The 20,981-nt window shown below is 46.2% G+C and overlaps 1 protein-coding gene across 11 annotated transcripts in view; it reads left to right on the top strand.

Annotated features, from left to right (window-relative positions):
• The window catches only part of Kcnma1 (potassium calcium-activated channel subfamily M alpha 1), a 692,132-nt gene that overhangs the window by 191,106 nt on the left and 480,045 nt on the right, over positions 1-20,981 (top strand). For all 11 annotated transcript variants that reach the window (XM_048339123.1, XM_048339120.1, XM_048339122.1 and 8 more), the window contains exon 2: positions 2,514-2,675. In XM_048339123.1, the coding sequence (XP_048195080.1) occupies positions 2,514-2,675 (162 nt within the window). The remainder of the gene's footprint in view (positions 1-2,513; positions 2,676-20,981) is intronic.

Genomic DNA, 20,981 nt, shown 5'->3' with positions numbered 1-20,981 from the left:
GAGCTCAGAACCAGGGGGAATCTAAGAGGGACATTTGGTAATGGGCACACTCAGTATGGCAACCCCTTGCCAGACATCCTGGCTAGGGCCTCATGCTGCTGTTAAACTCGTCCCTCCCCCCCCAGGGGGGTATTGTTTAGTCAGAGGATAGCATCCCCAAGAGCCCATACTTGTCTAATATCCAATCTGCAGTTATTGAGGGGATACTCAGGGTCAGTGTCCCCCCCACCCCAAGGCCAAGCTGAGTTCGCCAGCCCCATGGCTGTGACCTTTGCACACTGAGCACTATGCTATGCCTTGCTGACCCACCACACTTCCCAACTAACCCACAGTGGGTGGGTGGGGGAGCACACCTGTCCCCACTGTGTACATACTGGGCCAAGCTACTGTGCTTGGGAGTCAGCTTGACTGTGAGGAAGTAGACTGAAGCCAAGGCTGGCTGGATGACATGCTCGCAGCTACTTGCTCTCAGGTACCCCAGCTCTAAAGTGAGGATGATTCCACCTGTCCAATGGATTTATTGAAAGGTTGAAACAGGATGATACACAGATGGGAATCACCTAATAAAATAGGCTTTTGATCTCCTGTTTTAATCTCTCTCTCTCTCTCTCTCTCTCTCTCTCTCTCTCTCTCTCTCTCTTTCTCTCTCACTCCTCTCTCTCTGGTTGTTTGTGGGCTTGAACTTGAAACCTTGGTGCTGTCCTTGAGCTTTTTCGCTCAAGGCTAGTGCTCTACCACTTTGAGCATAGCACCACTTCTGATTTTCTGGTGGTTAATTGGAGATAAGAGTCTCTTGGACTTTCCTACCCAGGCTGGCTTTGAACCATGATCCTGAGCCTCCTTAGTAGCTAGGATTACAGGCATGAGCCACTGGCACCAGGCTCTTGTGTTAAAAATTTCTTTGTCGCTGATACCCATTTCTGACTTGATATATGGTGGCTGTCACTGTTCTAATGGGCTGTGCCCTAGCCACCCTTACTGCTTCATGTCCCCAGCAGGAGCACTTAACCCTTCCCCCTGGCCCCTGGCCCTTTCCTGCAGTGGGTGGGTTAGAACACCTGCTGAGGACAGTTGAGGTCAATGGTGGAGAGCAGGGCCTCTCCTCTGGGATGAACCCGACTGTGGGATACACCAGGCTTGATACAGCTTCCTACTTCCCAAGCCCCTCCCCCAAGCCTGCCTCCCACATGTGGTAATTAAGCTCAGACATCTAGTGTAAGCAAATAATAACAAGGGCATTATCTCCCTTTAGTCTGTGTTTTTCCTTGCCTCTCATAAAGTAATTAAAATAATGAATGCCTTGTAAAACAATAGGTAACAGCGGCTAGCAAAATAGCATTGTCTTCCACACACCTCTTGTGCTGTGAATTATTGATGCGCTGAAGTTCCTGTGACCGCTGGGGACGCCCTGACTCCTGGCGCTTTTCATACTGATTTTCACTCTGCAGGCAGTGTCCTTGCCACCAGGAATGAGGGGCCCGGGGCCCAGCCCTTCTGGTCCCCAGGTGGCAGGCAGGGACCAGGCCAATAGGTGTGTCTCAAAAGCAAACACAAGACCAGGCACCCATGGCTCATCTCCTTAAATCCTAGCTGTTCAGGAGGCTGAGATCTGAGGATCAAGGTTCAAGCTTGGGCACGCAAAATCCAAGAGACTCAGATGTCCAATGAACCAGCAAAATGCTAAAAAAGTGGAAATATGTCATGAGTGGTAGAGAACTAGACTTGAGCAGAAAAATCTAAGCCAGAGCTGGTGGCCCTGAGTTCAAGCCCCAGTCCTGGCAAAACAGTTTTTGTTTTTCAAAAAAGCAAATGTAGAAGTCTTTGATTGGAGGGTCTGCTTCTTGCCCTGGCATCTTCCCCTTCCACTTATCTACTGCTCATTTCTGGAAAAGACACATGGTCCTGGTAGGAGGAGGAGGCCCAGGAAGAGCAGAGAGTGAGACCTGCCACCGATTTCAGATAAGAACAGGATTCATCCTGTGCTGCCAGTATGGCCAACTGCTGTGGTTTCCCAAATAGGGTCCCCCAGGCCAGCAGATGGGTGTTATCTGGGAGTTGGGTGGCAAACAAGCCCTCCACATGCTTGAGATGGCTGCTCTTTGGAGAACCTTGCTCTAACAGTGTCAATGTCAGTGTCAGGAGATGATGAGTGGAGCAGGTCATGGATGGATGGTGTGCCATTGGGCACTATGTGGTCTTGATGCTTGTGGAGCAGGAAATGCTCTTTCCATATCACAGAACTTCCCACAGTGACATGAGAGATGGAATCCCCTCTGAATCAAATCTGTGCCTCAGTTACTGGAACTGCCCACTTCCTCCTGGAGACCCACACATTTAGAGACACTGGTGGTTGAGATGGCAGGGAATCTGGGACCTAGATAAGTCCTGATAGGCCACTGAGACAGATCTGAGTTTGGACAGCAAGTGTGTCACATATCAGCATGTTTCATGGATACAGCCTGCTATTTGAACCCAGTTCCCTGTGTCTCAACATTCTCTCTCTCTCTCGCCAGGAGGTCCAGAAGATTAATAATGGCTCGAGCCAAGCAGATGGCACTCTCAAGCCAGTGGATGAAAAAGAGGAGGCAGTGGCAGCCGAAGTCGGCTGGATGACCTCCGTGAAGGACTGGGCAGGAGTGATGATATCTGCTCAGACGCTGACCGGCAGAGTTCTGGTAAGTCCCCAGCCCCTCCTACCCAGGAGGCCTTGCAGCTGGTTTGCGGCATGTGGCTTTGATTGTGAGATTTGTGATGTTGCATTGCATGGGTCTTCTCCATTCTAGTGAAACTTGGTGGTTGCATGAACAACCAGTGTTTAATAACAAGCTCTGTACTCTGAATTTGTAAGCCGGGAGCTTGCAATAGGGGTCTGCAGAGGAGCGTGGCTGGCATCCTGGACTATTGAAAGGATGTTCTGAGCTTTCTTTGCCAGCAAGACAGGTACACACACACACACACACACACACACACACACACACACACACACACACACAGAGAGAGAGAGAGAGAGAGAGAGAGAAAGAGAGAGAGAGAACAAGACTATCTTGGAATGAATCTAGGATTCAAGGAATTCTTTGAGTGTGCATCTCTGTGGTACCTTTTTGGCAAAGTTCCCACTGGCCTCTGTGCCACACAGACAACTCTCCTTGGAGCAGTGTCCTGACTCTCACTGTCTGAGATAAGGGGGCATTACTCTGGCACTATCTATCTACCTACCTACCTACCTACCTACCTACCTACCTATCTGTTAGTTCTGGGGATTGAACACAGGGCTTGGATGATGTTCTTTAGCTTTCTCTCTCAAGAGTAGTACTCCACCACTTAAGTCACATCTCTTTACTTCTTCTAACAGCTTTATGATGGTTAGTTGTGGATAAAAGTGTCAAGGATTTTCCTGCCAGGGATGGCTTTAAACTACAATAGTCAGATCTTAGCCTTCTGAGTAAGTAGGATTACAGTCACCAGCCACCAGCATCTGGTCATTAGGTGCCCTCATTTTTGATGAGGCTGTCACCTAGCCTGTATCACCTGCCGCTTCCCTATGCACTTCCTGCTCCTCTGTGATCTGCTTGTAGAGCTTGGATTCCCCGGTTGACTATGAGCTCCAGATTTGAAGCAGTGATCGTGGAGGAGTGGGGGACAGGGGAAAGGTCTGTGGTGACTGGCCATGCTAATGTTCCTGGGATGAAGGAGCATCTGGGATGTGAGTCAGTACAAAGACTAGGGAAGAACTGGGTGTCCCTGGGACCAGTTGCTTCCACCTGTCAGGCCCATGTACCTGCCACAAGCAGGCTCCTTCCTTGTGGTGGTAGCAGCACTGCCTACCAGCTTCCCTAGTCTTCCCTGGCTCGAGATTTTCTCTGGGAGCTGGCAGTGCTTTCTGAGTAACTTCTCATTGTGACTCGAGCAGTTTTGTGGGGGCTATCCTTCCTGGTTCAGTTAAGTATCCTTTGGCTTACCAACAGAAGCTGGGAACATGGCTCAAGTGATAGAGCACCTAAGTAGAAAGGCAAATCCCTGAGTTCAAAATCTCCCTTCCTCCCACCTCTTGCCCAGTGGAGAGAAAGAGTTCCAAGCTGTAGCGGAGAGGAGTACATCGTATTGTGGGAATAGAGGGTCCTCCAGTGAGATTGAGGGCTGCAAACACCGGCATTGACAACAAGGATGGCTAGGAGACCAGAGAGGTTGGAAACAGCTTGTTGTAGTCAAACTTATGAATGAGGAGGGTTGGAAGTTGGAGGTACCAAGAAAAGTCAGAGTGGTGAGCTACCGCCAAGTGATAGCACAAGAGGGGATTGCTATGGCCCTGAGGGACAAGGCTTGGACTGACACCAGGAGTGGAGGCAGGCAAATGGCTGTGGGTGATCTTTTGCAGGTAGATTTCCTAGGGTCAAGCATGCCTAGTAACCACTTTGACACTACTATCTCAGCCATCTTATCCAGAGCCTCTGTGAGCCAGGCAGCTGTGCTAATCGTGTACATCACCATCAATTTCAAGGGCAAGGACCACATCTCCTGTGTTGCTGGCATGGGTTAGGTGGTTATCACAAGGCAGCAAGCCAGTTACCTGGGCACCTAGCGCTCTAATAGTTGGGAAGATAAAAACACAGGGAGAGCCATGACTTGCCAAAAATATGCAGCTTTAAGTCACAGAGTTAGCCTGGTACCCAGGACCTCTAGTCTCCCAGTCTAGTGTTCTTTCTGTATGTTGAGTTCCCAGTTGAAGATAATGCCTTTTGTCTCCGAAGCCACCACCACTTGTCTTTGGCTGTGACACTTTGACATGATTACCCCAGCGCCAACTAGATCTAGACATCCCATGGCCTGTCCATTTTAACCTTTGCAGCTAGAGATGCTCTCTGCTCAGACCTCTTTGCTTGGGGCTGTATAAGGTGCCATTAGCTGTCTGAAGGTCTCTTGCAGAAACTTCCACTGGGGCCCTGCAGAATGCTGGGTGCCCAGCGAGCAGACCAGGGCAGCAGCCTTTTCTTTAGGAGACACAATTTTTCTGTACTCAAAGAATGGATTCTAATAAGGAAGTCTCAGCACACAGGAGAAAGCTGTCCTGCCTGTTCTGAACCCAAAGTTGTGTTTGTCTTGAGTTGTCCAAATATTTATCCCTGCAACATTGGGACCAGAGCAAGGCCAGATACTTGGCTGTTTGATTTCCTTTTTCAATTTCCAGTTTGTTCTCCTTGACAGATGCTCAGCAGCTTCCACATCTGGGACCCTTTCTCACCTGTCTGATTGTCACAAGTGATAGTCTCCAAGATAAGTAAGGCCCAGCGGGGAAGAATTTGCTCAAAGAGCCCTAGCTTATCATTGTAGGAGCTCTTAAGCAAGCACAGCATTGGTTGGATACTTTTTCTTACCTATACTTGGCTGGCACTCTGCTAGGCACAGGCAGAAAGCAGTGAGCAGTAGCAATTCAGGGTATGAATTATTATGTTGTTGAACTAAATAGAGAGAGTTCCAGAGCTCCATTTTAAAATGATAAGTGATCATCACTACTCAACAGAACCTTTTATAGTCAACACCTGGGGCCTCATCACCCATGTGATGAAATTCCTTGACCTTAGGGCTGCAAGTATCAGAATAGCCTTCTCTCTCTCTCTCTCTCTCTCTCTCTCTCTCTCTCTCTCTCTCTCTCTCTCTGTCCTTGGCACTAGGTTTAGCTGGACAAAAATAGCAAGTCTGGATAGATGAGCCCTCTTAGAAAGTTTTTCAAGGATTGCTGCTTCCTTTATCTTTATTTTTTGCCAGTACTGAGGCTTGAACTCAAGGTTTGGACACTGTCCTTCAGCATTTTTTGCTTAAGGCTGGTGGTGCTTTACCACTTGAGCCACAGATTCATTTTTGGCTTTTTGGTGGTTAATTAGAGATAAGAGACTCATAGACTTTTCTTCGCAGGCTGGCTTTGTACCATGATCCTCAGATAAGCCACTGGAACTGGCTTCCTTACTTTTTTTTTGTAATTAAAGCATATTTTTTTCTGATTATAAAAATACAGTTGACTTTCTTGTCTGCCAATTCTACATCCATGGGGTGGACAAACTCTATGTCAAAAATATTGGGAAAAGTTAAATTATATTGAGCATGTGTATTGTCTTGTTTGGGGTTGTCATTTCCTCATGAATACAGTATCTTCTGCCTTATAAAAACAGTGGACCAACTATTTACACAGCATCAACACGACATTACATATTTGAATACTATATGGATGGTTGAAAGGACCCCAGAACTTCTCTGCACTGCACCATTTATAGAAGGGACTTGAGCATTCTTGGGTTTTAGTGCACACATGAGCCCTGGAATCACACAACTACAGGCAGTCCATGCTTATTTTAGAATTCTAGAAAATGTTGGAGAAATTACTGATAAGATTCTAGGATGTGGAGCTGGCCCATATGGAGGGATATTTCAGTCTAGCAGTAAATATCACCAGGATTTTCCCCTTCTGTTCAGATTTTTCTGAGGACTTTCTTCCCTGTGTTTCATATAATCCCCCTTATGCATGGAGTCAGTAGTTATTTGTTCTAAAGGTTGTCTTGGGGCTGGGAATATGGCCTAGTGGCAAGAGTGCTTGCCTCCTACACATGAAGCTCTCGGTTCAATTCCCCAGCACCACATATATGGAAAATGGCCAGAAGGGGCGCTGTGGCTCAGGTGGCAGAGTGCTAGCCTTGAGCAGGAAGAAGCCAGGGATGGTGCTCAGGCCCTGAGTCCAAGGCCCAGGACTGGCCAATAAATAAATAAACAAACAAACAAATAAATAAATAAATAAATAAATGTTGTCTTGATTTTCCCAGTGAATACCAATGAACATCCTACATTGGAAAGAGGGGTCATGTGTTTTTCTGTGGGGGTTGTGATTGCAGGGGTCCCTGCACCCTGGGCACTCTCCCGACCAGCGGGAGAGGCGAGGAAGCGCACCCCACCGAGGGTGAACCCAGAATAGGTAATGAGCTGCGAGTCACCTGCACACAGCCCAACCCAACCTTTCTGCCGCGGTTAGACAGTTGACTAGGGAGAAGTTCAAGACTGCTCTCCCTTTATTGGCGCGAACCTGATCTTAAGTATGGGCAGTGGCGGCAGGAAGAGGAGGGGTGTAACGTACCTAGCCAGGGGCTACGATTGGTGGTCGGAGCTGTCAGTCAAGGGTGGAAGGCCATGGGACCTCCTTAAGGGGCAGCCTAAATCTATGTCACTACTAGCAGGACTGCCCCCAGGTTACCGCTGGCTGCCATCTTGCTGCACGTGGTCTTAAGGCTGGGAGGCTCGGCCAGCTAGAGCAGACTTTCCAGTTCCCGACCCAGAAGGCAGGCGGGGCTAGCCAGGATCCCTCTTCTGGGAGGTGGTGCAAACAAACACGCCCCCAGGGACTGAGGCAGGAGGGGGCTCTTCAGGGCCTCACTCCCAGGAGGTAGCGCCAACAGCCACACACCTCTGGGGAACAGGCGGGGCCATTCGGAGCGCCCCACAGTGATGAGACCCAGTCGGGGCCATTCGGAGCGCCCCACAGTGATGAGCCCAGTTGATGGTCTATGGAACTGCAGAGACTCTTAGGAATTTTCATTCTATGTTATGGTACCTCCCTTCACTTCCTCTGTTGTCTCTTTTCTTGTTTTCTTTTTGCCCTGAACTCCTGATTCCTTTGTTTGAAATGTATACATATGCATATGTGGTTATGAGCACTATACATGTCAAAAGTGAACCAGATTAAACTCTTTTAATGAGCTGGTATCTACATGTAGAGGACAAAAACACAGGGAGTTGCCACTTACATAGTTTGGTTACACTTTGTACAACCTTAAGTCCAAGTCAATAAAGGTATTAAGGTTTGTAAGTTTTCTGTAGCAAGTATATTAGGCTTTGTGGACTAGGTGGACTACCTGTGATGGTTGAACTGTGCCAATGACTCTGCCATTGTGGTGTGAAAGCAGTCACAAGCAGCCATGGCATGATGATTCTTTTTTTTTTTTTCTGCTGTCCTGGGGCTTGAACTCAGGGCCTGAGCACTGTCCCTGGCTTCTTTTTGCTCAAGGCTAGTACTCTGCCACTTGAGCCACAGTGCCACTTCTGGCCTTTTCTACATATGTGGTACTGAGGAATCGAACCCAGGACTTCATATATATGAGGCAAGCCCTCTTGCCACTAGGCCATATTCCGAGCTCTGGCATGATGGTTCTATAACAACTTTATTGACAGAAACAGATGATGAGCCAGATTTGTTTCATTAGGTCATGCTTTGCTGACACTTGGTCTAGTTTATCCCTTTGTCTTTAAAAAAAATTGTGTGCTGAGAGATAAAATATTTTCTAAGAGTAATGGAACAAGAGAAACTGTGTGGGTGTGTTTGCACGCACGCATGTATGCACTCGCACACAGTACACGCATTAGTACTGGGGCTTGAACTCAGGGCCTTACACACTTAGTATTTTTTTGTTCAAAGCTAATGCTCGACCACTTGAGCCACGTCTTCATTTCTGGCTTTTTGCTGGGTAATTGGATATGCAAGTTTCCTCAATTTGCCTTATTGGGCTGGTTTTGAACTGCAGTCCTCTGATCTCAGCCTCCTGAGTAGCTAAGATTTCAGGCATGGGTTTCTGGCACTTGGCCAGAGAACCCATTCATAAGGAGAAAAGTTACAAACACATAGGTAAACACAGGCACATACACACAATCATGCCTCCTCTATTGGCATCTAATTTCTGAATATTCTTGCTCATTTCTGTGTTGTTCTCAGGGCAACTGTCTTCTTAGGAAAATATGTCTGGTGGCCAAGGCCAAACCTTACCTCAAGGTAGGAACAAATATCTATACTTCCTCAATTTCCCCTCAACCCTGTAACAAAAACAGACTTGCCAACACAGCTACCAGCTCTTTAAGCAAAGGTAGGGCCCTTAGATTGACTGTGTTCAGTTACTTTCCACATTTTTTCCAAGCTACTACATTTGAATATAGCTCCAGGAAACACATGCATCTAATTCCACCAAGTGAAAACATTTGCTAAGTGCTGTAATGTCTGCGGGAATATTTATCAAGGCAAGGAGAAAGAAAGTGCCAGTCTCTTTCTTTATCTTTCTAAATACGTCACATGTGTGGCATTTATGTTACATACATAGCTTAGAACATTTTATTCTCATCCCCAATGTTTCAAAGGAGATATGTATCAACCATGCCTTTTAAATGGAAATAATAATCCTGCTGGCTTAATAACATTTAGTAGATGCACGCTCGCTATGAAATCAAACCAGATGAACCAAACAGATCTGCAACAAGCACAAGGTGAATCAGATCTGCTACATTCCTTATTGCAGTGATTTCTCTTAGGTGGCTCTTAGTCCTGGGATACTTCTCATTAGCATTTTTTTCAGTTTTCCCCCAGCGCTTGGTAGCCAATACATGCACAGCTCCCATGTCCATCTCTCTTCCTCTATGTCCCTTTTATTTTTACGTTTTTTTGGCGATTCTACTTAAAATTATTACATCATTTGCAAATGCTCTCTGGAACAGAAAGAGAAGTTTTTTTGGTAAGAATGGCCTGCCTATCAAGTAGGTATATCCTGCTTTCTATGCAAACAGGAGCAAACAGAGGGCTCATTTGTGCTAACACCCCTAAGGGAGGCTTCCCTTCAGAAGAGACATACTAAATTCCCTACCAGGACCGAAAAATTTGTCTTTACCTGTGCAGTTTACTCTGTGCAGAAATACAGAGTTCATACTTTGGGTATTAGTTAAAATGTCAAAGAAGCCAGGTGCTGGTGGCTCTTGCCTATAATCCTGGCTACTCAGAAGGCCAAGATCTGAGGATTCTGTTCAAAGACAGCCCAGGCAGTAAAGTCCATAAGACTCTTCTCTCCAATTAGCCACTGAAAAAAATGGACATGGAGATGTGCCTCAAGTGGTAGAGCCCCACCTTTGAGTGAAAAAAGCTAAGAGACAGCAGGCACAAAAAACAAACAAAAAACAAATGTCCAAGAAGTTAGATTGCATTTTTGCTATTAAACATGAAATTTTGTATTTATCTGATGAAAGATGGATTGTATTGACAATAGATTTGTGTTCCCACATCATTTACATGGATAGGAAAGCAAGAACGAAAAAAAGCATCAAGCAGGCTCCCAGGTCAGGTAGCTCGGAGCTGCCAATTACTGGAGATGGTCAAGGAGAGGCAGGCTTAGGGTTTAGCTACTGACAGTTGATCAGACTTGGCCCTCATTGTTTAATTAGTATACATGGAGCACCAGACCCAAGAGGTACTACAGGATAAAAAAAATGGTTCCTTGGGAACTTGGGTGGACTTCCTTTCTTGTCCCCTTTCTCTAGACCTGCCAAGGCATCCCGGCCTGCCAGTGCTCACAGAAGCACTACAAGGGAACAGAGGACTGATTTTACTTGCCCAGTAGTTTCCATTCTTATCTCCCCATGGGACCCTTTCCCCATGGGGCTGTGGACAGCATCTCACCAGCCCAGGGATGAACTAAGGATAGAGCCACCCCACTGTGGCTCATGGCTTCTTTTGTGTGGTTCATACGCTAGAGATACTTTTCCACTTTAAAATAAAGCTCCAGGGGAGAATATTTTTTAACTTGTGAAAATTATTTGAAATTCAAATTTCGGTGTCCATAAACAAAGTTCTATTTGGCATCTTGCCATGCTTGCTCATTTACATATTGTCTGTGCCTGCTTTTGTAACAGGAGACAACATAAGAGTGAGTAGTATCCACAGGGCCACAAGACAGCCTACAGTAATTACTGTCTGGCTCAGGAGAGGAGCGAGTTTCTTACCCCATCTGTGACTGGTGACATTCATTCTTCACTAAGTGGTTTATTTGCTGGGATTTGCTCCCAACTTATCCTCAGCACAAGACAATGAACAAGTTTATCAAATCTACCTCACTTCTCAGAGACACGCCTACATTTAATTCCACAAGCCCAACAAGATTTTATGTAGAGAGGAGGTAACAGAGGGGAGAGCAGGGGTGGGAAACCTAAGTTCCCAGGTTTCCATCCAGGATGAGTATATAAGCCTATTCTGTCCCCCCAATTTCAGAGGAATGTGCCTGAGAATTTGTAGCAGAATCACACCCCACATCTTCTCACTCCCCTTCCTGTCCTTCTCCAATCTTGCACACCATGCACACTCTCTCTCCCTCCCAGCTCAGAATCTAGTCCTTACTATAGAGAAAATCTTTGATGCAGGCCTGCAAGGCAATACTTAAGCTGGTCTGCAGGCTCTCCAGCATACTCTCTCAAGAGCAGCTGTTCATTTTGCATGCTGGTGTATTGGTTCCTTTGTTCTAACCTGGGTGATTGGGAAAATGAAGAAGCCTTTCAGAAATCAATCCTCTGGAGAGAGAAAGAGTTCTGGCTTAGCAGCTCCGTGCTGGCCACTGATCTCTGGCTTGGGAGGCGGGGGTTGGAGAGGTATCTTCTGAGGTCCCAGGAGAGGTACTATGCTGCTGTTACCCCTCCCTCTGGGATGTCAAGGCAAGGGAGGGTGCTGCTTTGTCCTTCCATCTCCCTTGCCCGTCTGTTCATTTCTCTGTATCCATTTACTTATATGTCCAATCACATCTGCTTATTGGTATTTCCCAGTGGAGCCGGCTCATCTGTGCCTCTGTTGGGCTGCCAAGCTGGATTGTCTGGGCTGAGCCTTCTGTCGTGGCTTCTTGCATTTCTTATTTATTTGTTTGGAACCCACAAGAAAGAAAGGTGGAGCCCCTCATGACATCAAACTTCTGTCTTCTGCTGCTCCTCCTTCCCAGGGAAGCTGCTCTGGCCCTCTGAACACAGTTGTTACAGCTGGGCAGTATAGTAAGGGCACAACATCCTCACCCTGCCTCTGTCCAGGGCTTTTATTCTGGGCACACTGCTTTATCTTGTGGAGCCTCAGTTTTCCCATCTGAAAGATGGGACTAAAGAGAGGCCTACCATCTTAATATTGTGGTAACGACCAAATGAATCAACATGAAAATTGTTTAGAGCAGTGCCTCTGGAGGGGGGCGGTGCTTGAAAAGTCTTGGCATCTTAGTTGGGAAATGCCATCCGTCTTGCTCCAGTTGACATGTTATGGCTGTTAGGGAGGCCCACGAGGTGGGAAAAAGAGAATAAATCCTTCCCTGGGTACAAAGATCAGACCCCAGATCATCACCTCTGACATCCTTTCCAATCGCTGAGCAGCTCTGGGCTTGGCCATCCAAAAGGCTTGAGCTGTACCCAGCAGGTCTTGGTTTAGGTTCAGCCACATGACAATGTTGGATCTGTGTTTATAGTTCATTCAGGCTCCTGCCAGCCTGACTCACCATGGTCAAGTTGGCCTGGAAATTCTCACTTCATCTAGCTCCCCAAGCTGACCAGGGCCCAGGGCTGGGCTCCTTCTGGAGCTATACATAGTGACTGTATGTGTCACAGGAACCACCTTGGCAAGAGGACAAATGAGTCTTGTGGAAAGAGGGTCAAGTAGTGCCTGCTGTGGTGCTCACACTCAGTCCTCCCAGGCTGTGGAGAGAGGCTGGCAGGACAGATTCAGGCTGGTTACACGGGCCAGATCAGCACTGGGATACCCAGAGGTATATTGAACAGCCATTTTGGTGGGATGTGGAACGAACATGGAGAGAGCATGCTGCACATGTGAACCATCTACTCTGAGCTTGAACTTGGGGCCTTACACTCTACCTTTTCTTTTTCACTCATGGTTGACATTCTGCCACTTAAGCAACCACCTCCACTTTGGGCTTTTTTTTTTTTTTTCTGTTTAGTTGGAGATAAGATCCCTCAGATTTGTCTTCCCAGGCTGGCTTTGAACTGTGATCCCCTGATCTCAGCTTTTTGAGTAGATAGGATTACAGGCATGAGCATGGTGCCTAGCTGTCCTTTAAACTCCTGATCCCTCCCCTCTAAACATTCCTCCAGACATTTCCAGAGGACCTTCTGGAAGCCAGGTGCCCTTCAAGGATTATGGGTACTTATCGGTTCTTCCAGAAAAAAAATCTGTAAAAGCGCAAACATCCAAATGTTGAAAGTGAAAATGTGAATGCTTCTGGGTGGCAAGGTTTCTGAAGTAGAGTTTGGTGATAAATCAGAGCCTGTCATCCATCTGTCAGTTTCTTGAGCAGCCCTGGGAGCTTGATTCTTCTCATCTTGTTCTCACATCCTGCGCATGTCTGTTGCTGGATCCCAGGGGTCTGAGTAAATAGGTTTACATGACTAGTGTTAACCAGACTCCCTCCTTTTCTTCTTTCCCTCCCTCCCAATCAGTAAAAACTGGCGCCCCCTGGAGGTTTTGTAGGATTTTTTTTTTAAACCTAGCTTTCTCAGAAAGGCCTCAGAGATTACTGATGGTTTACCAGTGTCAGATCAATATCCCAGAGGGCTGCGACTTTCCTTAGTGCTTCTATTCCAGCTGCGAGAATAGTTTATCAGGGAAACACAAAAATAGAGACAGAGGATGATGACAAAATTTGTCAGCTTTTGTTGTTGCTGGGAAACATGTGCTTGGAAAGTCACACGGGGGACCACACACAAGCTGATGCTTCCATGTTTAGGTTGCTGGACTATGTTTAGGAAAAGGCAGATGGACTCGTGTCTGTGGGCCCTGAAAAATCTCGATTGGGTGCACTAAGAGCCCCATTTTCAGGGTCTGAGTTCAGAATAAGGTTTCATTCCAGAAAAACAGTGATTTCAGGAGAACCACATTACCAGCATGCCACCACTTGTCCTAAAAACTTGTAATGTCAAAAATAGTTTCTTCTGTTTGAATAGATGCAGTGTTTGAACTTGGACGTGGCAGTTGCTGCTTCTCTGCCTTTGTGGGGGGTGGGGTGGGGGAGGGAGCTAGGCCTTGTCCCTTGGCTTTTTCACTCTACCATTTGAGCCATAGTTCCACTTCTAGCTGTTTGGTGATTAATTGGAAACAAGAGTCATGTGGTCTTCCCTGCCTAGGCTGAATTTTGAACTGACATACTCAGATCTCAATCTCCTGAGTAGTTTAGGATTATAGGCGTGATCCACTGATACCTGGATTTTCTGTCTTTCTTAAGGAATGAGGGCACTCCAAAACTCAGTTAAACATACCTGAGCCCCTTATGCTTCAGGGCTACGGAGTTCATAAACATGACCTTGTACTTACATGGATGGCCTTGGGAAAGGTGAGATGCCAGGAGGCCATGTGGCAGCTTGATTTCTAGTGTACCAGCCTGAAAAGGAAGTCTTTTGTCTTGCCCTGGAGCAGTGAAGATTCCTCTAAACCTGCTTGTACCTCTTTTCTGGGCAAGCAGATCTCTGGGCTTTCCATGCTTAGTGAAGGTGAGTTAATCCAGAAAATAAATGGAATGGACATACTGACTCCTGCCCCAGGACATGAGGCTTAGGACCTAGCAGAGTAATTAGAAAACTGGAGAAACCTTTACCTTCTCCAATCTGTTCCCAGGCTGTTCTAGCAAAGAGGCTCAAGTCTGACCTTTTTCTCATTCCCTTTTTAATATTCTTTTCTCTTTTTGTGACTATGTGTGGAGCACTTGTCCTGAGGGATAGAGAACAGTTCAGTGAATACTCAGGAGGATGAGGAACCTTGTATACATTGCCCTCCTGCAAATCCTATCTTCATTTGTTCTAACAATAGCTTGAAACAGAATCTGAAACAGGTTGGCTGGCCTTGTCTGTTGTGGAAACCTTCTAGGATCATTAGCCCCAAGTCTCTGACCAGAAAAGTATAGAGTGTGGAAGTGAAACCAGGTTTTTAGGTTCTAGGCCCAAAGTCCAGGAGTCCCAAGCTAGGTCTGGCCACTCACTGCCATATGACAAAGAGTTAGGAAGGACAAAGAGATCGATTTATTACATGGCAGCCATGGGAAGATAGCACTTTAGTACATTTTCAGCTGTCATTAACTTCAGCTGACATTAACTTCTGGTTAAATAGGGTGAACTAGGGGCGGGGAATGAGAAAGGTATGTATAGTTAATACAGATCCAAATCACAGGCATGGCTTGGTTAACCATTAGTTCAGCCTTTGTCCCTGGAGGAGCTCAGGAGAAGTTGCTACCACTTTATCACTGGAACAGAACAGAAACAAGATGGTCTCCTTAGCTTTCTGGGCTTCTTGCTGTGAGGTGATAAGAAGTCATTGCTTGTTGGAAGAGCAGTTTACCTTCCACACTGCCCCTTTCTGGTAACTGCAGAGTTGGCTGCTGCAGAGAATAGCTCAGATCAAAGGGCTCAGACACAAAGCTGGCTGGCTTTTAATTAATTCACAGGATCCAGCCAACACATCTTCTAAGTTGCCACTAACAGAAGCCCACCAGATTGTTTCCTCTGTGATGCATTGGACAGGGGTCTGTCCTGAGCTGGTTCTAGCAGCTGGGCATCCACTGAGCTGCCTGCCTGGGCTTGGGATCCAGTGTGAAAACAATTTCTGCAAAGGAAAATGGTTGTTTAGAGGAGCTGTGTGATCCCCTGAGGCCTGCATGGGCTCCCAGAGAAGCTGCCATGATGTTATTATCTTCCTCTGAGCCAGGAGCAGGACACCTTGGTTTCCGGGCTTCCTTGGTTTTCTTCAGGATGAATACTCAGTTGAGAAAGAGAGGAAATTGTTTTATCATGTAGGTCCATAATAGGTCTCTCTGAGCCTTGGGGTTTGGAGGCAGTGTTGGAGATCAATTCAAGATATAAGTGTGGAGGTGAGAATCACTTTTATCTGAGGACCTGTGGTCATCAGAATACTGTTCTAATCCTAGCTTGGCTGTAACTTTCCTAGGTGACCTTGGATAAGCCTTCCTCAAGGTTTTGGAGTCACCATGGGTAAAATTCCTATTAAGCGTTAAGTGTGTTCCTTTGTAGCCCCAAACACGGTTAGTTTATTCTTCCTCAAAGTCCTTTTATTAGGTCCTAGAGAGAGGCTACTGGAGAGATACCGTATGGAAGTCCCTTCATAGGACTAAGGATACCCAGTTTGCAAAGCCCTGGGTTTGTGTGCTGTTTCCCCAGAGAATGTGAGAACAGAGGCAGGTCTCCAGGGTCTCTGGGTTTGCAGGGGCTTAAAGATGGTCTTACAACAGACCTAGTGGAGGTGGTTCAGCAAGATAGTCTTTAGCAAACAGAGTTCTTCCTGCCTGGGCTGAGATAGAGACACCAAGACAGGGGAAAGAGGAACAAATAAGTAACCAGTTTCTCTTTCATTTAACTTTGCTTCAGAAACAACCTCTGGTGGTAATTATTTCTGCTATAGATTTTGTCAGACTCTTAATCCCTACCCTTTTGCCATAGGTGCATATTCTAGAGATACAAGGTGACATACAAAAACAATCTGCCTTCTGGAAAGATAATTTTGTGTACATTAAACAGACACATTAAGCCATTTAGAAGAGAGCTGTTTGTTCTCAGGAGACTAGAGGAAATCTGAATTTCTAATTCTGGGCTCTTTAATAATTTTCAAAAGAACTGAGGGTAATAATTAAATGTCTTTGAACTTCCGTGGGCTGTCTTCAATTCCATGACCTGAAAGCATTTGAAAAGGCATATAATTCACTCCCTTGATGTAGTTCTTAGGAGGGTAGAGTGGACGTTTGAATCGGGAGCCTAATGTCAAGTGGCTCAAAAAGTACCTAAGATCATTGTCAGAGCTGTGGACAGAATTGAGAAGAGCCTTGGTACTATTTTTAAAAATAGCCTTGGCTGCTCATTCTGGAAAGAAGGCCAGAGGAGAGAAAAGGTAGAACTTAGTTACGCATGTCCATAATGACAGAATACTTAGACACTCCATTTCTAATTCTAAGATTAGAAGAGAGCCAGTCCAGGATTGGCAACAAGATTATTTCCTGGTTCCATCCTGACTGATGCAAAGTACCCACAGAGGATTCAAAGTCCAGCCACAAGAGCCATCCAGGCTCTGCTCTAAAGAACACCGTTTGATTAGTGATGTCTGCCATGAGTGCCAGCTCAGAGGATGGCAGAATCAATGTTATATTTATGCCTTAGCTATTGGTTGTGGATTCTATTCCCTAGGCTTAACTTCCTGGGTGGCTTAGGTAGAGCTTGTCTGAGGCCATACCATCTGTCCCAGGCAGCATATGGGCTAGAACCCATGTCTGCTGACAATGATTAGCATTTGATGGCCCAGATTCATAGGTTGGGCCACAGAGGAACAAAGTTGTTGACTTCCTGTGTGAGCTTCCTTTTTCTTGTATTCCGCTCTTGCCTCCCCCCCCCCCCCCCGCCTCCCACCTCTGTATTGTAGCCTGACTTCAGATTTTTCCATCTGGAGACTCTTCAGTGTTTGGAGGAGCAGAGAGGTGTGGATTTCAGAGCCACTATTCTTTTGCAGACAAACACAAACACAAGGGCCTTTTCTCGCTCATTTGTTATGTCCACTCTGTTAGAATTCTCTTAGCAGGAAACACTCACAGAGCTCAGCCTTCCTCCTGCAATGCTTCCCAGCCTACTCCCGAGATCCATTCTCTCTCATCTCTGCAGCTGCCTTTCCTGCAACCCCCACCTTCAGCACCCTAAAATGCTTGTGGCAGGGGCTGATGCGTCATGGTGTCCTTCCTTCAGTCTCGCCTCCTATTTCTTCCTGATTTCCCTTTAGTGTTCTATCTCTTCAGCTATTCATGCTCACATCTTAATGGCTGTGCTTACAAAGATAAATCCATTTTGCCTCTGACCAAAAATAGTTTTCTGGCCTGACTTGAATTAAAAAGTCTGCCTGAGTTGCAGTCAGGAACCTGGGGCACCATCCTCAGTTTCGTCCGAGGAGCCATAAACGTTTGCTAAGAGTTTACCATCTCCATCAATATGAAAATGGGATTCCAAGACTTCAAATATGAAAGATAAATAACTAGGCAAATTTCAGCTTCTGTCAAAGCCAACATCTCTTCGCTGGTTTTATGAATCTACTTGCTGTGCCTTACCCTGGCAACATTTCCTTAAGAAATCACACAGAATCCTCTCCAAGGACATGTGCAAAACTGGGATGGGGTGGAGGATTTTAGGCAGTCAGTAGAGCTTGGAAGGAGGCTGACTGGTCCATCATGTTCCTGTGCTGTAACTCTCTTCAACTCTTCATTCTTCTTCCTCCCCTTCCAATATATTGGGAATTGGAATAGAGAACCCATAAGCTGGAAGACTTAAGCTAGCTTTCCCATTCTGGGGTTGTGATTTATCAGACACTGACACACAGGACAGTGTTTTGATGTCTCAGGCAATCTTTCACATTGAGGTGACCAGGAGGCTTTGTCAGGACTGACCTTGCTATCTTGTTTTCAGTGACCATTTGCATACAGGTCGGGGAGGCTTGGCTGGTGTTTTCATAGACCAAGGAGAGCATAGCACATTTTACCTTCTCTGGACACCAATCTTGTAGAGAGCCCAAGAGAGTTGGCCAATGAATGCTCCCTACGACTTTCTCCTGGTTGGGGTGAAACAGATAGAGACAGGCATGTGTGTGTGTGTGCACGTGTGTGTGCACATGTGTGTGTGCACATGTGTGTGTGTGTGTGTTGGTACTGGGGCTTGAATTTAAGGCCTGAGTGCTATCCCTTACCTTTTCCTCTCAAGGCTGGCACTCTACCACTTGATCCACAGCTTCACTTCCAGCTTTTTAGTGGCTATTTGGATATAAGAGTCACTCTCCTGCCCAGGCTAGCTTAGAACCATGATCCTCAGATCTCAGCTTACTGAGTAGCTAGGGTTATAGGCCTGAGCTGTGATTGGTACCTGGCTTGACACAGACATCATCCACCATAGCAGTAACCAAGTCCTCAGGGTTTGTTCTTTCTCCATTGTCCTGGAGCCCTGAACTTTCTTCTCACTCTAATGACTTCTATGCTGCTCTTCTCAACTGTCCCACCTCCCCCTGCACTCCATGTTGTACACCATTACCATGCGTTCTGAGGTTTCTCCATCCCCTGCAAACCTTCAGTCCTCTCTCATGGTTTAAAGACCACAATTTATGTGGACTGGTGGCACCCTGTCATCTGTCATTCCAACTGACCCATCCTTTGCTTTCCTTCACAGACTCTGGGGTCCAAACTCCACCTCTTCTGTCTGTCCCCTCTTTGAAAATCCAACAGTCATACATTCCATTTACCTACACTGGTGCCCAGGGCCCACACACATCTACCGCGCCCCCCCCCCCCAAAAAAAAAAAGTTCTTTTGCTGAATGGTTTAGGGCACAGGTTGTTGAGTCAGATTGGCTGAGTTTGACCTTGGCACTGGTTGGGCCAATGACAGAGGGCACTAATAGTAACCCTTTCATAGGGGTATTATGAAGATGAAATAACCCAACATTTGTAAAGGACTTAGAACAGTGTCTGGCAACAGACTAAGTATTATATAACTTGTTTGTTAATCAAAGACAATAAATGGTAAGTTCCTTGAGAAAAGGAAACATATTTTAGTTTTATAATCTCTTTTGTCTTATACTGAGATGAACCAGATTACTATGAAAATGAAAAAGAGAGAGAGAGAGAGAGAGAGAGAGAGAGAGAGAGAATTTTGTTATCTCTTCATTCAAATGATATTATCAAGTGTCTGGAAATACCAGAAATACTGTATGCTTGGTAGCGGTTGGTCACAAGAGAATGAGATATGGTCTCTGTCCTTAACATAAATCCATATTACACATGTTGAATGTAATGGTAGAAAACAGGTGATGGACATTATTTTTGTCTCATCCCCATGTTACACATGTGAGAAAACCAAGAAATAGAGAAGTTTTGATAACCTAGGTAAGATCATATGTCCAATAAACATTAGAGCAGGGATCCTAGATCTTGATGCCATTGGCCCTTTCTACTGTCTTCTGTGCATTTCATGAAATAATCAAGTAAGCATGTGAAAGTAGGAATGGAGGTACTTCCAAACACAGATGTCCCTTGCTATCAGACAGAGGACACGAGCAGGGAACCCAAGCCATGATGCCATAATTATTTGCCCAGTGGAAGTTTTACTATGGGGCACATGTGGGGAGCAGTTTCCTAGCTTCCGCCTCAGCCCCTGCTGCCTTCCCTTGATGTTGTTTGGCCATTTCTTTCTGTAGCAAGGTGATTTTTACTTTCTTCTCCTTTGAGCAATACCCAGGAAAGAAGGTGAATGTGACCGTAGGTGGGAAAAGCACGTCACCATTCCTGCTTTGATTGCCTTTCATCATCACAGGCCCCATTTGGAAGGTTTCCATAGGGACAGGGACATTACCTCTCCATTGGACTTCATCCATCACCAAATGATCAGAGCGCCAGGGAAGAAGTCTGGAGTGAGGCTGGCTGGTTTCCATGGCAACCGCTGCCTGCCTCAACCCTGCACACACACCTCCCTCTTCACGTAGGTGTGTGTTTATTTATTATTGGCTCGACCTGTGAGGGCTGAAGTGGCTACATAGGTGCCACCTTCACCTCCACGGCTGAGGTTATTACGGATGTGCAGCTGGGTGGTGGGGACAGAAGGGTTTGCGTGGTGAGGGAAACCTCTGGACCTTGTGTCGCCTGCCAGCATGATGACAGAGATCTCTAGGGAGAGGGCTGGACACGCTGATCTAGAACCAGTGGAGGCAGACACCATCTAGGCTGCACAGTGAATCACAACCTGTTTCCGGAGAACTGGTGGTGACGCACAGAGTTCCATAAACACACGGCTGGTTCCTCTCCCCTGGGGATGCCCAGGTGCTAGCTGAGCTGACACAGACCTAAGCAACTCTAGACATAGACTCTCCACCCTTTGCAGTGGCTACTGAGCACTGGAGAGATGGCCAGTCTGAATTAAGGTGTGCTGTATGTAGGAAATATAGTAGGAAAAGAAGATGACAGAATAACTTGTGTATTTCATTTCATATTAAATATTTGAAAATGGTAATGTTTGGGGTAGATTACATAAATATTATTATTAAAATTAATTTCAACTTTTTCTTTTTACTTAAAAAATATGCCTCTTAGTCTGGGTGTGGTGGTATACATCTCTAATCCCAGCACTTACAAGGTGAAAGGCA

This window comes from Perognathus longimembris, chromosome 2 (genome assembly GCF_023159225.1).
Source record: "Perognathus longimembris pacificus isolate PPM17 chromosome 2, ASM2315922v1, whole genome shotgun sequence".
NCBI lineage: Eukaryota > Metazoa > Chordata > Mammalia > Rodentia > Heteromyidae > Perognathus > Perognathus longimembris.
Note: the sequence above shows the minus strand (reverse complement) of the source record. Positions and strands in the feature narration are given on the sequence as shown.